The sequence below is a fragment of the Tamandua tetradactyla genome, chromosome 1 (assembly GCF_023851605.1).
Source record: "Tamandua tetradactyla isolate mTamTet1 chromosome 1, mTamTet1.pri, whole genome shotgun sequence".
Lineage (NCBI taxonomy): Eukaryota > Metazoa > Chordata > Mammalia > Pilosa > Myrmecophagidae > Tamandua > Tamandua tetradactyla.
The window spans coordinates 9,247,241-9,265,198 of NC_135327.1; the positions used below are offsets into that span (position 1 = coordinate 9,247,241).

Genomic DNA, 17,958 nt, shown 5'->3' on the forward strand with positions numbered 1-17,958 from the left:
GAAGTGATTTTTGTAGAAATTCTTCTAGGCTTCTAGACACAGCCAGAAAGAAAAATGGAGACAGCGTTAACATCACAAGCTTTCTTCAGTGGTATTTTGACCATGTTCTCTATCAAATCCAGTGGCAGGACTTCCTCCACCACCAGCCAGAGAAAATCCCAGGTCTCGGGTGCACAGAAGGGGTTGTGTCCATTGCAGCCAACGTAGACAGTAGTGTGATCTTACAGGAGATGCAGAGACAGGCAGGGGCTAGGGAGGGAAGGGGCCTGTGTGTCAGGCTAGGGGTGGACATGGCTTCTTGGATGATGGGGAAGCAATGGATACTTAAAGAAGGGGGATGGTGATATGATGAGATCTGAACATCAGGGAGAAAAGAAAGGGACAGTGGAAAAGAGACTGAGGCGTGAGATTGGCATGTAGGCAGCCACTCAGCAGGCGCTACAGAGCTACGAGCTGTCCCTGTGTCTTGTGACGCTCACTCTGGGGCACCCTTCCTCCTGCTCCCTTGAGGAGCACCCATCATTTGGAATCTGTTCAGTTCTTCTCTGCCCCCGTTCTCTAGGATATAGTGGGCTCCTGCGTCTCTGGCAGACCACCATTTCCTGGTGGGAGTGCTGATTCTATACCTGTATCTCTTCCAGTGCGTCTCACTGACTGTAGTCTCTTTGAGGGGATGTAGAGCTCCATAGCATGTGCATAATAAAGTCTTGTCAAAACGGAATTGATGAAACCCGTAAAATGATGGCTGGCTTGAACTCAGAAGTATCATTGGAGGGAGAAACTTTGAACACCACTGATCCTGATTTTATTATGTTCGAAGTACATGATTGTCTAGTTTCTCATCGACTAGATTTTTTTTTTCATTAGAGAAGTTTCAGATTTATAGAGCCTTCATGAGGAAAATACAGAGTTCCCATGTAACTGACCCCCCCATATACACAGTCCCCCCGTAACCAACATTTTTTGCCTGTGAAGTACCCTTGTTACAACTGACAAAACAGCATCATTAAAATTATACCATTAACCACAGCCCATAGTTTATATCAGGGTTCACTATTTGTGCTGTACAGTCATTTTTTAAAAAAAATTTCATTCTAGTAATATATACACAAGCCCAGATTTCCCTTTCCAATCACATTCAAATATACAACTCAATGGTGCCAGTCAAGTCCACAATGTGATACCACCACCACCGTCACCACCGTCACCACCATCACCACCACCACCATCACCACCACTGCCACCACCATCACCACCACCACCACCACCACCGCCACCGTCACCACCACCACCACCGTCACCACCACCACCACCACCATCGCCACCATCACCTCCACCACCACCACCACCACCTCCACCACCATCACCACCACCACCACCACCACCACCTCCACCACCATCACCACCGTCACCACTATCACCACCACCACCATCACCACCACCACCACCATCATCCCCACCACCACCACCACCACCATCACCACCATCACCACCACCATCACCACCGTCACCACCACCACCACCACCACCGTCACCACCACCACCACCGTCACCACCACCACCACCACCACCACCGTCACCACCACCACCACCACCACCGTCACCACCACCACCACCACCACCACCACCACCATCACCACCACCACCACCACCACCACCACCACCACCACCACCACCTCCACCACCATCACCACCACCACCACCATCACCACCATCACCACCACCACCACCACCACCACCACCACCACCACCACCACCACCTCCACCACCATCACCACCACCACCACCATCACCACCATCACCACCATCACCACCATCATCCCCACCACCACCACCACTTCCACCATCACCACCACCCACTACCAAAACTGACCCATCAGTCAAAGCAGAAACTCTGTGCCAATTAAATATTAACTCCCCATTCTCTATCCCCACCCCAGCCCCTGGTAACCTGGATTCTAGTTTCTGCCTCTCTTAATTTGCTTTTGTTAGTTATTTCGTATCAATGAGATCATATGATATTCGCCATTTTGTACCTGTCTTATTTCACCTACCATGATTACTTCAAGGTCCATCCACGTTGTCACATGTTTCGGAACTTCATTCCTTTCATGGCTGAGTAATATTCCATTGTATGTCTATACCACATTTTTTTCAACCATTTATCTGTTGATGGACGTTTGGGTTGCTTCCATCTTTTGGAAACTGTGAATAATGCTGCTATGAACATGGGTGTGGAAATATCTGTTTGAGTCCCTTTGGGTATATACCAGGTCATATGGCAATTCTGTACATAACTCTCTGAGAAACTGCCAAACTGTCTTCCACAGTGGCTGCATCATTTTATATTCTTACCAATAATTAATGGGTGTTCCTATTTCTCCACATCCTATTAAACACTTGTAAGTTTCCATTTTTTAAATAGTAGCTATTCTAGTGGGTGTGAAATGGTATCTCATTGTGGTCTTGATTTACATTTCCCTAATGGCTAGTGATGCTTGTCATTTTTTCATGGCCATCCGTATAACTTCCTTGGAGAAATGTCTATTCAACTCTTTTGCCCATTTTTATTTTGGGTTGTTTGTCCTTTTTATGGTTGACTTATGGGATTTATTTACAAATTCTGGATATTAAACCCATATCAGATATATAGTTTCCAGATACTCTCTCCCATTTTGTATGCTGTGTTTTTACTTTCATGATTAAGTCCTTTGTTTGATGCACAAAAGTTTTAAATTTTTGATGAAGTCCTATGTATCTATTTTTCCTTTCATTGCTTATACTTTTGGTGTAAAGTCTAAGAAATCATTGCCTTAGACAAGGTCTTGAAGATGCTTCCCTATGTTTTCTTCTAGGAATTTTATTATTTTTGTTCTTATATTTAGGTCGTTGATCCATTTTGAGTTGATTTTTATATGTGGTGTGAGGTAAGAGTCCTCCTTCATTCATTTATATATGGTTATTCAGTTTTTCCAGCACCATTTGTTGAAGAAATTATTTTTTCCCATCAGTGGACTTGGTACCATTGTGAAAAAATTCAATTGGCCTTAGTGGCCATAACCCAAATACCCCTAAAGAGTGGGATAGAAAGATCAAAGGTGATGGTGGAGTTATACAGGGAAGGTAGACTTTAACAAACGAATATGATTGCTGAATCAACAATTGACATTTCTTTTAGTCTCCATTATCTTAGAGCAGCTAAAAGTAAAAACCTAAAATTGTGGAATTGTAACCCATACCAAACTCTGAAATCTGTTCTGCAACTAACTGTTGTGCTGTAGTTTGAAATTTATTGCTTTTTGTATATATGTTATTTTTCACAAAAAAAGAAAAAAAGTCAATTGTGATAAAAAAAAATTTGTTCCTTCTAGCCTCTTATGTTCTGAAGCAGCTAGAAGGAAAAATCTGAGATGATGGTATATATGGTAGCCCATGACAAAGTCTGGGATCTGTTCTGCAACTACTTGTTGGAGAATGCTTTGGAAACTATTGCTTTTATCTTTCTTTGCTTTGTATATATGTTATATTATACAATAAAAAAAGTTAAAAAAAAATCAATTGGCCATAAAGGTGAGGGCTTATTTCTGACCTCTCAATTTGATTCTTTTGGTCTATAAGTCTGTCTTTGTACCAGTACCATAACGTTTTTATTATTGTGCCTTTAAAATCAGGAATTGCGAATCCTCCAACCTCATTCTTTTTTTTTTCAAGTCGGTTTTGATATTCAGGGCCTGTTACCCTTCCATTTAATCTGGTGATTGGCTTTTCCATTTCTGCAAAGAAGGCTGTTGGAGTTTTTTTGGGATTGCCTTAAATCTGTAAATAGCTTTGGGTAGAATTGACAACTTAACAATATTTAGTACTGTAACCCATGAACACAGATTGTCCTCCCATTTATGTAGGTCTTCTCTGATTCTTTAAAATAGTGTTTTGTAATTTTCCATGTATAAGTCCTTGAGATTTTTGGTTAAATTTATTCTGAGATATTTGATTCTTTAAGTTGATACTGTAAATGGGTAGATTTTTAATTTGATTTCCCTTTGGATTGCTCATTACTAGTGTATAAAAACACTTCCGATTTTTGCATATTGATCTTGCACCCTACCACTTTGCTGAATTTGTTATTAGCTCTAGTAGCTTTGTTATGGATTTTTCAGGATTTTTTCCATATAGGACATATCATTTGTAAGTAAAGAATTTTTTACTTCTACCATTACAATTTGGAGGCCTTTTATTTCTTTTTCTTGCTTAACGTCTCTGAGCAGAATGTTGAATAATAGTGGTGACGGTGGGCATCCTTGTCTGTCTGGTCTCTGATCCATAGGGAAAGTTTTCAGTCTTTCACTGTTGAGCTAAATGTTAGCTGTGGGTTTTTCATATATACCCTTTATCATGTTGAAGAAGTTTTCTCTAATTCCTAGTTTTCTAAGTGCTTTTTATGTAGAAGGGATGCTGGATTTTGTCAAATGCCTTTTCTGTATCGACTGAAATGATTTTGTGTTATTTTTTCTTTTGTTTTATTCATGTGGTGTAATATATTAATTGATTTTTCTATGTTGAATCACCCTTGCATGCCTGGGATAAATCCAACTTGATCATGGTGTATGATTCTTTTAATGTGCTATTGGATTCAGTTTGATGGGTGTTTTGTGGTTGTTTTGTTGAGAATTTTTGCATCTAGATCCATAAGTGATATTGTTCTGCAATTTTCTTTTCTTGTGGTATCTTTATCTGACTTTGATATGTGGGTGATGTTGGTCTTAAAGAATGAGTAGCACATGTTCCTTCCTCCTCAGTTACTTGGAAGAGATTGAACATTATTGGTTTTAATTTTTGGAATGTTTAGTAAAATTTACAAGTGAAGACATCTGGTCCTGGGCTTGCTTTGTCGGGAGGTTTTTGATAACTGATTAAATCTCTTTACTAGTTATTGGACAATTGAGATCCTCTATTTATTCTTGAGTCACTGTAGGTAGTTCATGTGTTTCTAGGAATTTGTCTATTTACTCTAAGTGATCTAATTTGTTGGCAAACAGTTGTTCATATAATTCTTTTTATTTCCGTGAGCTTGGTAGTAATAGCCCCCCTTTCATTTCTGATTTCACTTATTTGTATCCTCTTTCATTTTTTTCTGTATCAGTTTAGCTAAAGGTTTGTCAATTTTATTGATCTTTTCAGAGAACCAAAATTTTTGGTTTCATTGTTTGTTTTTTATTCTGTATTTTGTCTCTCTCTGCTCTAATATGTGTTACATCTGTCCTTATGCTCCCTTTGAGTTTATTTTGCTCTTCTTTTTCTAGATCCTCCTGCTATAAGGTGAGGTGCCTGGTTTGGGATTTTTCTTCTTTTTTATTGTAAGCATTTAAAGTTATTCAATTTCCTTCAGCATTTCCTTTGCTGCCTCTCATAAATTTTGGTATGTTGTGTTTTCATTTGCATTCACTACCCAGAATTTCCTAATTTCCTGTGTGATTTCTTCTTTGATCTACCGGTTGTTTAAGAACGTGTTGTTTAATTTCCACAAATTTGTTAATTGTCTGGTTCTCCCTTTGTAATTCATTTCTAGATTCTTTCCATTGTGGTTGAAGATACATTGTATGATGTCAGTATTCAGAAAATTTTTGAGACTTATTTTGTGACCAAAATATCTTCTATCCTAGAGAATGATTTTGGTGCACTAAAGAAGAATGTATATTCTGCTGCTGCTGGGTAAAGTGTTTTATATATGTTTGTTAGGTCTAGTTGGCTTAGAGTATCCTTCAAGTCTTTTATTTCATTATTGATCTTCTGTCCAGATCTTGTATCTGTTAATGAAAGTAATATATTGTAGTTTGCAAGTATTAATGTAGAAATATATATTTCTCCCTTCAAATCTGTCAAGTTTTGCTTCATAAATTTGGGGCTCTGCCTTTTGGTCCATACATACTTATAATTGTTATTTTTTCTTTTCAACTGGTACCTTGAACAGTATATAGTGACCTTATTTGTCCTTTGTAAAACTTCTTGGCTTAAAGTTATTTTGTCTGACATTAGTATAGGTACTCCCTCTATCTTTTGGTTGCTATTTGTTTGTATATATTGTTTTCTGTCTTCTCACTTTCAGTCTACTTGTGTCTTTGAATTTTAGGTAAGTGTCTTGGAAATAGCATATAATTAGGTCATGCTCTTTTATCTATTCCACCAGCCTCTTCCTTTTGACTAGAACATTTAATCCATTTATATTTAAAGTAACTGCAAAAAATGCAAATCTTTCTTCTACTATTTAAAAAATTTTTTTCAAACGTGACAACAGACAAACATGAATATCCTACCATATGATCATTCCATTCTTGGTATATGATCAATAACTCACAGTATCATCACATAGTTGTATATTCATCACCACGATCACTGCTTAGAACATTTGCATCAATCCAGAAAAAGAAATAAAAAGAAAAAAATTCATATATACTGTACCCCCTCCCCAGTCACCAGCATTTCAAGCTACTAAATTTATTTTAACATTTGTTCCGCCTATTATTTATTTATTTCTAATCCATATGTCTTACTCATCTGTCCATAAGATAGATAAAAGGAGCATCATACACAAGGTTTTCACAACCACACAGTCACATTATGAAAACTGTATCATTATACAGTCATCTACAAGAAACATGACTACTGGAACACAGCTCTACATTTGCAGGCAGTTCCCTCCAACCTCTCCATTACATCTTGACTAACAAGGTGATACCCATTTAATGTGTAAGAATAACCTCCAGGATAGCCTTTCGACTCTGTTTGGAATCACTCAGTCATTGACACTTTATTTTGTCTCATTTCACTCTTCCCCCTTTCAGTCGGGAAGGTTTTCTCAATCCCTTGATGCTGAGTCCCAGCTCATTCTAGGGTTTCTGTCCCACATTGCCTGGGAGTCATATTCCACGTAGAGAGGGAAGGACAGTGAGTTTGCTTGCCGTGTTGGCTGAGAGAGAGAGGCTACATCTGAGCAACAAAAGAGGTTCTCTAGGGGTGACTCTTAGGACTAATTTTAAGTAAGCTTGACCTATCCTTTGTGGGGATAGGTTTCATATGAACAAACACCAAGATTGAAGGCTAGGCCTATTGCTTTGGTTGTTCCCACTGCTTGTGAGAATATCAGGAATTCTCCACATGGGGAAGTTGAATTTCCCCACTTTCTCGCCATTGCCCCAAGGGGACTGTGCAAATACTTTTTATTCACTGTTCAGATCACTCTGGGATTTATTGGAGCATCACTCTGGACAAACTACAAAATCTCATTTCCTACTCAAGGCTCTATGTACTTATGGTGTTCAGTTAAATTGTTCACATAAGTTATATTAGGAAATGCACTAGTCAAAATATAAATTTTGTACCAAATAGACATTTTTTTGCTTTAATCTCACATATAAGTTAAAGTTTTAAAATATGAATTACCACCTGTTTTCAATACCCTGCAATATTGACATTCCTTTGTCCTTCCTCATGCAAAAACATTTTTAAATTTGTACATTTAGTCACTATCATTATACACTCTAGGCATTCCTAGATTATACAGTCTTTATGCTCTATCTTTCCTTCTGATTTCATTTGTGCTCCTAGCCCTCCTCCTTCTATCATTCTCATATTCAGTTTCATTCAGTGTATTAACATGATTGTTAGTTAGGTAGTATTGTACAATCTGTATCCCTTCAGCTCCAATTTACCCAATGTCTACCCTGTTTTTATCACCTGATGGTCTCTGTTCTTAACTGAAATTCTCCAAGTTCATTCACTAATGTTAGTTCATGTCAGTGAGAACATACAGTATTTATCCTTTTGTTTCTGCCTAATCTCACTCAGCACAATGTCCTTAAGGTCCATCCATGTTGTTACATACTTCATAACTTTATGAACTTCTGTCTTACAACTGCATAATATTTCATCATATGTATATACCACAGCTTGTTTAGCCACTCATCTGTTGATGGACATTTTGGCTGTTTCCATTTCTTTGCAATTGTAAATAATGCTGCTATAAACATTGGTGTGCAATTGTCCTTTTGTGTCCTTGCTCTCATGTCCTCTGAGTAGATACCTAGCAAAGGTATTGCCGGGTCATATGACAATTCTATACTTAACTTCCTGAGGAACCACCAAACTGCCTTCCACAGCGGTTGTATCATTTGACATTCTCACCAACAGTGGATAAGTGTGCTTCTTTCTCCACATCCTCTCCAGCACTTGTCATTTTCTATTTTATTGATAATGGCCATTCTGGATGGGTGTGAGATGGTATCTCATTGTGGTTTTGATTTGTATTTCCCTAATAGCCAGGGAAGTTGAGCATCTTTTCATGTACCTTTAAGCATTTGTATTTCCTTTTCTGAGAAGTGTCTGTTCATGTCATTTGCCCATTTTATAATTGGGTTGTCTGTCTTTTTGTTGTTGAGTTGAACAATACCTTTATATATTCTGGATACTAGACCTTTATCTGATATATCGTTTCCAAATATTGTCTCCCATTGTGTAGGCTGTCTTTTTACTTTCTTGATGAAGTTCTTTGATGCACAAAAGTTTAATTTTGAGGAGTTCTCATTTCTTTCTTTCTTCAATGCTCATGCTTTGGGTGTAAGGTCCAGGAAACTGCCTCCTATTATAAGATTTATAAGATATTTCCCTACATTTTCTTCTTAAAGTTTTATGGTCTTAGATCTAATGTTTAGGACTTTGATCCATTTTGAGTTAATTTTTGCATAGGGTGTGAGATATGGATCCTCCTTCATTCTTTTGCATGTGGATATCCAGTTCTCTAGGCACCATTTATTGAAGAGATTGTTCTGTGCCAGGTAAGTTGGCTTGACTGCCTTCTCCAACATCAATTGTCCATAGATGAGAGGGTCTATATCTGAACACTCTATTTCGATTCTGTTGGTCAATATATCTATCTTTATGCCAGTACCATGCTGTTTTGACCACTGTAGCTTCATAATATGCTGTAAAGTCAGGTAGTATGAGACCTCTGACTTCATTTTCTTTCTCAGGATATTTTTAGCTTTTCGGGGCACACTGCCCTTTCATAGAAATTTGGTTATTGGTTTTTCTAACTCTGAGGAGTAAGTTTTTGGGATTTTAATTGGTATTGCATTGAATCTATAAATCAATTTAGGCAGAATTGACATCTTAAGTGTATTTAGTCTTCCAATCCATGAACACGGTATGCCCTTCCATTTATTTAGATTTTCTGTGCTTTCTTTTAGCAATTTCTTGTAGTTTTCTTTGTATAGGTCTTTTGTATCCTTTTTAAAATTTATTCCTAAATATATTATTCTTTTGGTTGCAATTGCAAATGGAATTTTTTTCTTGATTTTCCCCCTCAGATTGTTCATTACTAGTGTATAGAAATACTGTAGATTTTTGAGTGTTGACCTTGTAACCTGCCACTTTGCTGTATTCATTTATTAGCTCTAGTAGTTTTGCTGTGGATTTTTTTTGAGCTTTCAGCATCTATTATCATATCGTCTGGAAACAGTGAAAGTTTTACTTCTTCCTTTCCAATTTTCATGCCTTGCATTTCTTTTTCTTGTCTAATTGCTCTGGCTAGAACTTCCAACACAATGTTGAATAACACTGGTGACAGTGGACATCCTTGTCTTGTTCCTGATTTTAGGGGGAAAGTTTTCAGTTTTTCCCCATTGAGGATGATGTTAGCTGTGGGTTTTTCATATATTCCCTTAATTATGTTGAGGAAATTCCCTTCTATTCCTATCCTTTGAAGTGTTTTCAACGAGAAAAATTGTTGATTTTTGTCAAATGCCTTTTCTGCATCAATCGCGATGATCCTGTGGTTTTTCTGCTTTGATTTGTTGATAGAGTGTATTACATTAATTGATTTTCTTATGTTGAACCATCCTTGCATACCTGGGATGAATCCTACTTGGTCCTGATGTGTAATTCTTTTAATGTGCTAGAATTTTGTTGAGGATTTTTGCATCTATATTCATTAGTGAGATTGGTCTGTAATTTTCTTTTCTTGTAATATCTTTGTCTGGCTTTGCTATGAGGGTGATGTTGGCTTCATAGAACCAGTTAGGTAGCCTTCCTCCTCTTCATTTTTTTGAAGAGTTTGAGTAGGGTTGGTACTGATTCTTTCTTGGATGTTTGATAGAATTCACATGTGAAGCCATCTGGCCCTGGACTTTTCTTTTTTGGGAGCTTCTTAATGACTAATTCAATTTCTTTACTTGTGATTGGTTTGTTTAGGCTATTTCTTCTTGAGTCAATGTTGGTTGTTCATGCCTTTCTAGGAAGTTGTCCATTTCATCTGCATTTTCTAGCTTATTAGCATAAAATTGCTCATAGTATCCTCTGATTACTCCTTTATTTCTGCTGGGTCAGTGGTTATGTCTCCTCTTCCATTTCTGATTTTATTTCTTTGCATCCTCTCTCTTCTTTTTTGTCAACCTCACTAAGGGTCCATCAATCTTACTGATTTTCTCATAGAACCAACTTCTGTTTTTTATTGATTTTCTCAATCATTTTCATGTTCTCAATTTTGTTTATTTCTGCTCTAATCTTCGTTTTTTTGTTTTTTGTTTTTTACCATTTTCTTGCTTTGGGGTTAGTTTACTGTTCTTTCTCTAGTTCTTCTAAGTGGACAGTTAATTTCTCTATTTTTGCTCTTTTTCTTTTTTTGATATAGGCATTTAGGGCAATAAATTTCCCTCTTAGCACTGCCTCTGCTGCATCCCATAAATTTTGATATGTTGTGTTTTCATTTTCATTTGCCTTGAGATATTTACTGATTTCTCTTGTAATTTCTTCCTTGACCCATGGGTTGCTTAAGAGTGTGTTGTTGAGCCTCCATATATTTGTGAATTTTCTGGCCCTCTGACTATTATTGATTTCCAACTTTATTCCTTTATCATTGGGAAAGTGTTTTGTATGATTTCAATCTTTTTAAATTTATTGAGACTTGCTTTGTGACCCAGTATATGGTGTATCCTTGAGAATGATCTATGAGCACTTGAGAAAAAGGTGTATACTGCTGGTGTGGGGTGTGATGTTCTATAAATGTCTATAAATGAGTTAAATCTAGCTCATTTGTTGCATTATTCAAATTCTCTGCTTCTTTATTGATCTTCTGACTAGATGTTTTGTCCATTGATGAGAGTAAGGAATGGAAGTCTCCAACTATTATGGTAGATGTGTCTATTTCTCTTTTCAGTGTTTGGCTCATTATTTTGGAGCATTCTGGCTCAGTGCAAAAATATTTATGATTGTTATGTCTTCTTATTGACGTGTTCCTTTTGTTAATACATAGTGTCCCTCTTTGTCTCTTTTGACTATTTTACATTTGAAGTCTAATTTGCTGGCTGTTGGTATAGCTACTCCTGCTCTTTTTTTGATTGTCGTTCGCATGGAATCTCTTTTCCCAAACTTTCACTTTCAACCTGTGTTTATCCTTGGGTCTAAAATGTGTCTCCTATAGACAGCATATAGATGGGTCCTGCTTTTTAAATTATCCTGCCAGTCTTTGTCTTTTGATTGGGAAGTTTAATCCATTAACATTTAGTGTTATTACTGTATGGGTAGTACTTGCACCATTTTCCCTTTTGGATTTTATATGTCATATCTAAGTTTTCTTCTTTTTACGTTTACTGATAGTCTTCATTTCTACACTCTTCTCCACACCTCTTTCTGCTGTATTTTCCTCTCTGTCTCTAGTGCTCCCTTTAGTATTTTTTGCAGAGCTAGTCTCTTGGTCACAAATTCCCTCAATGATTTTTCTGTCTGAAAATGTTTTACTTGCCTCCTCATTTTTGAAGGACAATTTTGCTGGATATAGAATTTTTGGTTGGCAGTTTTCTCTTTTAGTAACTTAACTATATTTTCACACTTTCTTCTCATCTCCATGGTTTCTGCTGGGAAATCTATGCATAGTCCTTTTGGGCTTCCTTTTTATGTAATGGATTGCTTTTCCCTTATTGCTTTCAAGATTCTCTCTTTTTCTTTGACATGTGACATTCTGATTAGTAAGTGTCTTGGAGTACATCTCTTTGGATCTGTTCTGTTTGGGGTATGCTGCACTTCTTTGATCTATAATTTCAAGTTTTTCATAATAGTTGGGAAATTTTCAGTGATAATTTTCTCCATTAGTTTTTCTCCTTCTTTTCCCTTCTCTTCTCTTTTGGGAACACTCACCACACATATGTTTGTGCGCTTCATGTTGTCATTCAATTCCCTGAGTCCCTGCTCTTATTTTTCAATTCTTTTCCCTCTATGTTCTTTTGCTTGTCGGATTTCAGATGTCCCATCCTCCAGTTCACTAAGGCTGTCTTTTGCCTCTTGAAATTTAACATTGTAGGTTTCCATTGCTTTTTTCTACTGTGCCTTTCATTCCCATGAGTTCTGTGATTTGTGTTTTCAGACTATCGATTTCTTCTTTTTGCTCATCCCTTGCCTTCTTTAGATCCTCCCTCAATCATTAATTTGATTTTTGGCAAGGCTTTCCATGTCTGTTCAAACATTCTGAATTAATTGTTTCAACTCCTGTATCTCATTTGAATTGTTCTGTTCCTTTGACCTGGCTTTATCTTCAATTTTCCTAGTATGATTTGTTATTTTTTCCTGGCATGTAGGCATTTAATCAGTTTGTTCTGGAGATTATTTTCACTTTTTTTTTACCCAGGATTTTCTTGCTAGATGACTTTGTTGTCTGTCTGTTCTTTGACATTCAGTTCAGCTTATTCTAGACCTCAAGCTTAGGTTTTGTTTAATAGATCAGAATTTTTCAATTCTTGTTTTCTTGTTTCTTGCCCTGCCTGTATGGTTCCTTTTATTTTTTTCCTTGAGGGTCTCCTTAGGTATTATAGAACCCAGCCAGATTTTCCCAGACCAAATTGGCCTTGTCTCAGGAGGAAAGAGTTACGTGCGTCAGTTTTCCCTGAGGGTGAGACCCAGGCAGTTGAAAGACTTTGCTATGAAGCCTCTGGACTCTGTGTTTTTCCTTTCCTGCCTGGTTCATGGTGCTTGTCTACCGGCGGGTCCCAACAGCATAAGTTAATGGGGTACCTTTATCTTCAGCAGACTCTCTGTGCTGGGGCATGGTGGAGACAGAGGAGAGGTCATAGGCTGACTTTAATCACTTCAGTTCTCCAGACCCTGGGGTCTGAATTCCTTGAGGGAAAGAATCTACCTGAGCTGGGCCCCACCCCTCTCCTGGGGAAGGCGTAGACTCCAGACAAACTCTGAAACAAGCTTAATTCTGCCCTTTCCTGCTGCAGTTGGAGCCTGAGAAGACTTGTAACTGTATCCAAAGAGTAGTCAAGCTGTATAAACACAGCCACAAATAAAAGAAAAAATCCTCTTCAGAGCAGGGCCCCTTCCTCAGGTTTGCTTGAGTCAGTATGTTGCTTTGTGTATCTCCAGGTCCTTATGTGCCCCTCCTTTCCTTTAGGGCCCGGACCCTTTCAAGCACTTATAAGTGCTATCTGATCCAAAAACCTCTGTATTTCTTCCTTTTTTTCCTTTTCCGTCAGCCTTGCCCCCTCTGCACCGGGACAAAAACCAGCAACCTCAGCTTTTACTCGTGGTTCAGCTGAGTTGGGGGCCTAATTTTAGTAGTCAAAATTTGTTAATTAATTCCACAATTGGAGCTTGGTTGCACTCAGGCTCTGCTGCTAGTAAAGTCCGTTTCCTTTCCCTTCTGGGATGTAGCCTGTGGTGGAGGAGTACTGGCCACCACGGCTTGGGGAACTCACGGTTCTGGGGGGGCTCGCAGCCAGTCCAGCTTGTCCAGACTGGGGTACACTGCGTGTCCAGTCACTGACGTGGCCCCAGCAGTTGTTCTGTACTGTTCCTGGCTATTTTCTAGCTGCTTGGAGGATGAACTAAATCCCACACCTTGCTAAGCTGCCATCTTGGCCTTGCAGTCTCTGTTCTACAATTTTGATATTTGGTCTTTGTAAGTCTTATGCCTATTTTTATCTCTCAGTTATTCCTTTAATGTCTACTTTCATATTAATTTGATTTTTTTTGTGGGGCTTTCTCATTTCCTTATATATTTTCACAGACTTTCTTTGTTATTACCACAGGGTTTAACTTTATCATCGTAAATCTGTAACAATCATGTTTGCTTTGATACCACCTTAACTTCAGTAGCATATACCTACACTGTTCCTATGTCACTCTGTCCCCATCATTTTGTGGTAGTTGTTACCAATGATATCATCATACATTGTATGTCAAAACCCAGATTTTACCATTACTTTTTATGCATTCACTTTGTAGAACATGTTAAGTAGTAAGAAGTTGTGTGTCATATAAAAAATGCAACACAATGATACTGGTATTTATAATTACCATATGATTACCTTTACTGGAGAGGTTTATTTCTTTATGCTTCTTTGATCAAGTGTTTAGTGTCCTTTCCTTTCAGTCTGAAGACCTTTCTTTGGCATTGCTTGTAGTGTTGGTTTAGTGGTGATGAACTCCCTCAGCTTTCATTTGTCTGGAAATGTCCTAATCTCTCCCACTTCCTTCTTGTGTCCATGATTTCTGATGAGAAATCTGCTCCCTTAATTTTATTGGGACTTCCAATACGAAACAGGTTGCTTTTCTCTTACAACTTTCAGAACTCTCTCCTTGTCCTTGGCATTTGACTACTTGATTACTATGTGTCTAGATAAGGTTCTCTTCATAAGTTTATGTCCTGTTTGGGTATTGCGGGGATTCTTGAGTGTGCATATTTATGTCTTTCATTAAATTTAGGATTTTTTGGCCATTATTTCTTTCAACATTCCTTCTGTTCCTCTTTCTTTCTTCTGCTTTGCAGATTTCCATAATGCATTTATTGTGCTTGATAGTATCTCACAGGTCTCTTAGACTCTGTTCACTTTTTTCCATTCATTTTTCTTATGCCTCAGCATGAATCATTTCCATCATCCTGTCTTCAAGTTACCTGTCCTTTCTTGTACAGGCTTCAGTTTTATTTTGACACCCTGCAAGGAGTTTTCCATTTCCGTTATTGTGATCGTCAACTTTAGAATTTCTGTTGGGACCATTTTAAAAATTTGCATCTCTTTTTTGGAGATTTTCTTATTGTTCATCATTTTTCTGATATCTTTTAGCTTTTTTCTCCATGTGTTCCTTTATCTCCTTGAATATATTGAAGATATTTCTCTGCAAACTTGTTTTATACTGCAGAAAATATTGTTTTTCAAATAAATCGTTTTAGAAGGAAGGTGGTGGACATTGAATACTTATTCTGTGCCAGTTATGCTTCATATGTTATTCCATTTAGTTCTTGTTATATTTCTGTAATGAAATTTTTCCTTCGATATTACAGGTGAGGAAATGGAGTTCCAGAGTCTGGTGTGTTCAAAGTCTAATTTTCTTCATTGATAGTTTCTAAAGTTTTATCAAGTTCCTTTAGATGGGCCATCATTTATTTTTTTCTTTATGTTGTGATCTTCTATTGTATACTTTATTTTAATATTTTTTCTTGGAGTAGACACTGAGCTATCTGTCTTTAGGCTTGTGTCTAGCTAGTGTAATGATTTCCTCCAGTTCCAGGACCTAAGAAAAGCAAAGAAACCAGTGCCAAAAACAAGAAAACAAAACAGAACACCTTTCACACTTTCACAATCCTTGAAAATTGGCTTTGCATTGACTGATGCTTTACTTCAGACTTTAGCCCTTATATTAAGAAGATCAACTAGAGTCAGAAGTGAAGTGTAGGGTCTTCTCTGTCTTTTCTGAGCCTGCATCTTGTCCTGGGTTTGTGCTCACTCATGGCTTTAGGAAGTTCCTCCATTTAAAGGTATCTGTATACCCCCTTTACTACTAAATAGACTCCTCCCCCACTCCTGGGTGCTCTGTTACCTGTTTTGCTGCCTGTACTCCTTTACCACAGGCCACTTTGACTTAATTGTTTGTTACACTGCTTTAGTTGTCTGAAAGTTGCTTCCACCTGAAGGGCAAGTTTTGAGAGGATGATGTTTTTGTTTCCTCTGCTGCTTAAAGCACATACTATGGAATGTTCTCACTTGAAAAATGGGAATTTATTAACTTACAGCTTTGAATCTGAGAAAATGATCAAAGGCAATGCTTTCCTCTCAAAGATTGGCTACTGGTGATCCTCTGCCACTGGCAAGGCACATAGCAGCTTCTGCTGGTCTCTCCCTTCTCTTCTGGTTTCATTACTTTCACTTCTTGTTACAGTGGCTTTCTCTTTTTGTCTTGCTTCCATTTATAAAGGCTCCAATAGTAGTATTAAGACCCATCCTGAACGACGTGGGCCACACCTCAACTGAAGTAGTTTCATTAAAAGGTCCTACTTACAATAGGTTTACAGCCACAGAAATGGATTATATTTAAAAGCATTTTTTTCTGGGCTACATACAGCTTCAAACTACCACAGTGAGCCAGAGGTGAATGTCCTGTTTCTCTTTGAAGCTAGCACCTTGTAGATTGATACTAACATACAGGCACCCCAGTATGTGCAAAGGGTTTACTCTGATCCCGCCAGAACAGGACCAGGGAGCTATGATGGGAGTGAAGGCTGTCTCCACACCATTCCAGGGAATGACTGGGGTGGGGAAATAGAAGCCAGTAAGTGTGCATGATCTTCTCCTATTATTTTTAAGGATGCATTTTCTTGATGTAGCCCTTGTCCAGTTATGGCAGCATTTTAACTATTTTCCAGAGAAAGATCACTCTCCCATTTTTTGCTGATTGTTCAAATATTCTGTTTGGGATGACACCCTGGAGCAACTTACACTATCATCTTGGTCACTCAAAAGCTCTAATTTCTCCACAAACTTGTTTTTTACTGCAGAAAATATTGGGGTTTTTTTGGATGGTTTTAGAGCAAAGGAGGTAGACGTTGAGTACTTACTCTGTGCCAGTTACATTTTGTATGTTATTCCATTTAATCCTTACTATATTTCTGAAATATAAATATTTCCTTCCTTATTACAGGTGAGGAAATGGAGTCCCAGAGGTTTTAAGCATCTAGTTCCAGCTCACACAGCTTTGTAAAGCTGAGATTGGTGTCTAGTTGCGCTAGACTTTGAAGCTAGTGCTCTTTTCTCCTGCCGTACAGCATCTTTCCATGTTGCAGGAAGCAATTACAGAGGCGTGCCCTGGCATTCATTTTTCCTACTTAGAATGAGACATTGCTGTTTACTTTCTCAGAGGGAAGATTGAAATCAATGTAACTAGCCTTATTAACTTTTTAAAATAGGGGGGCCTGCATATGTCAATGCCTTTCCTGAGAACACCAAAGCAAATATAAAATCCAATTTGCTTGCCTTTAAAAAATTTGCTAAAGTTTAAAATTCAAAGCTGTAAATGAAGACCTGATGAAACAGGGTTAACGAACCAAGCCTCAGACGTGGGGTGTATTTACCCAAATCTCTTTTGTCTGCAGGTGGTTGTTCCTTTGACGAGCACTATAGCAACTGCGGTTATAGCGTGGCCCTGGGCACCAATGGGTTTACCTGGGAGCAGATTAACACATGGGAGAAACCAATGCTGGACCCAGCAGTACCCACAGGTATGTGACCTATTGTGTTTGGGGCTTTGATGGGGATGGCTAGCTTTCACGGTGACTCACAAGGAAGAACTTTCTTACCATCTGAGCTGTTTGAGAAGACTTTGGATAACTTTGACGGTAGTGAGTTCCCCATCATCAGAGGTATTTGAACCAAAGCTGGGTGAATTCATAGGGGTCACATATCACCTAGATTTAGGAACTTTTTGGATTTCTTTTAGCTTTGATATTCTGAGCTTTATCTACAAGGAAGGCTTTACTGGGCTTTATGTTTTGGAGGCCTGATAATAGAGGATTTTTAGAAGGAGAAAGAACTTTTGAAGAATTTGAAGTCACTCCTTTTCTTCCAGGCAGCATAGACACAGCTTGTATATGTACAAGTTGAGGTTTAATAGGGAAATTTCAACACTCAGAATGATAAT

The 17,958-nt window shown here is 38.0% G+C and overlaps 1 protein-coding gene across 10 annotated transcripts in view; it reads left to right on the plus strand.

Annotated features, from left to right (window-relative positions):
* The window catches only part of PTPRT (protein tyrosine phosphatase receptor type T), a 1,205,819-nt gene that overhangs the window by 375,518 nt on the left and 812,343 nt on the right, over positions 1-17,958 (plus strand). For all 10 annotated transcript variants that reach the window (XM_077168216.1, XM_077168229.1, XM_077168210.1 and 7 more), the window contains one exon: positions 17,414-17,539. In XM_077168216.1, coding sequence (XP_077024331.1) covers positions 17,414-17,539 — 126 coding nt within the window. The remainder of the gene's footprint in view (positions 1-17,413; positions 17,540-17,958) is intronic.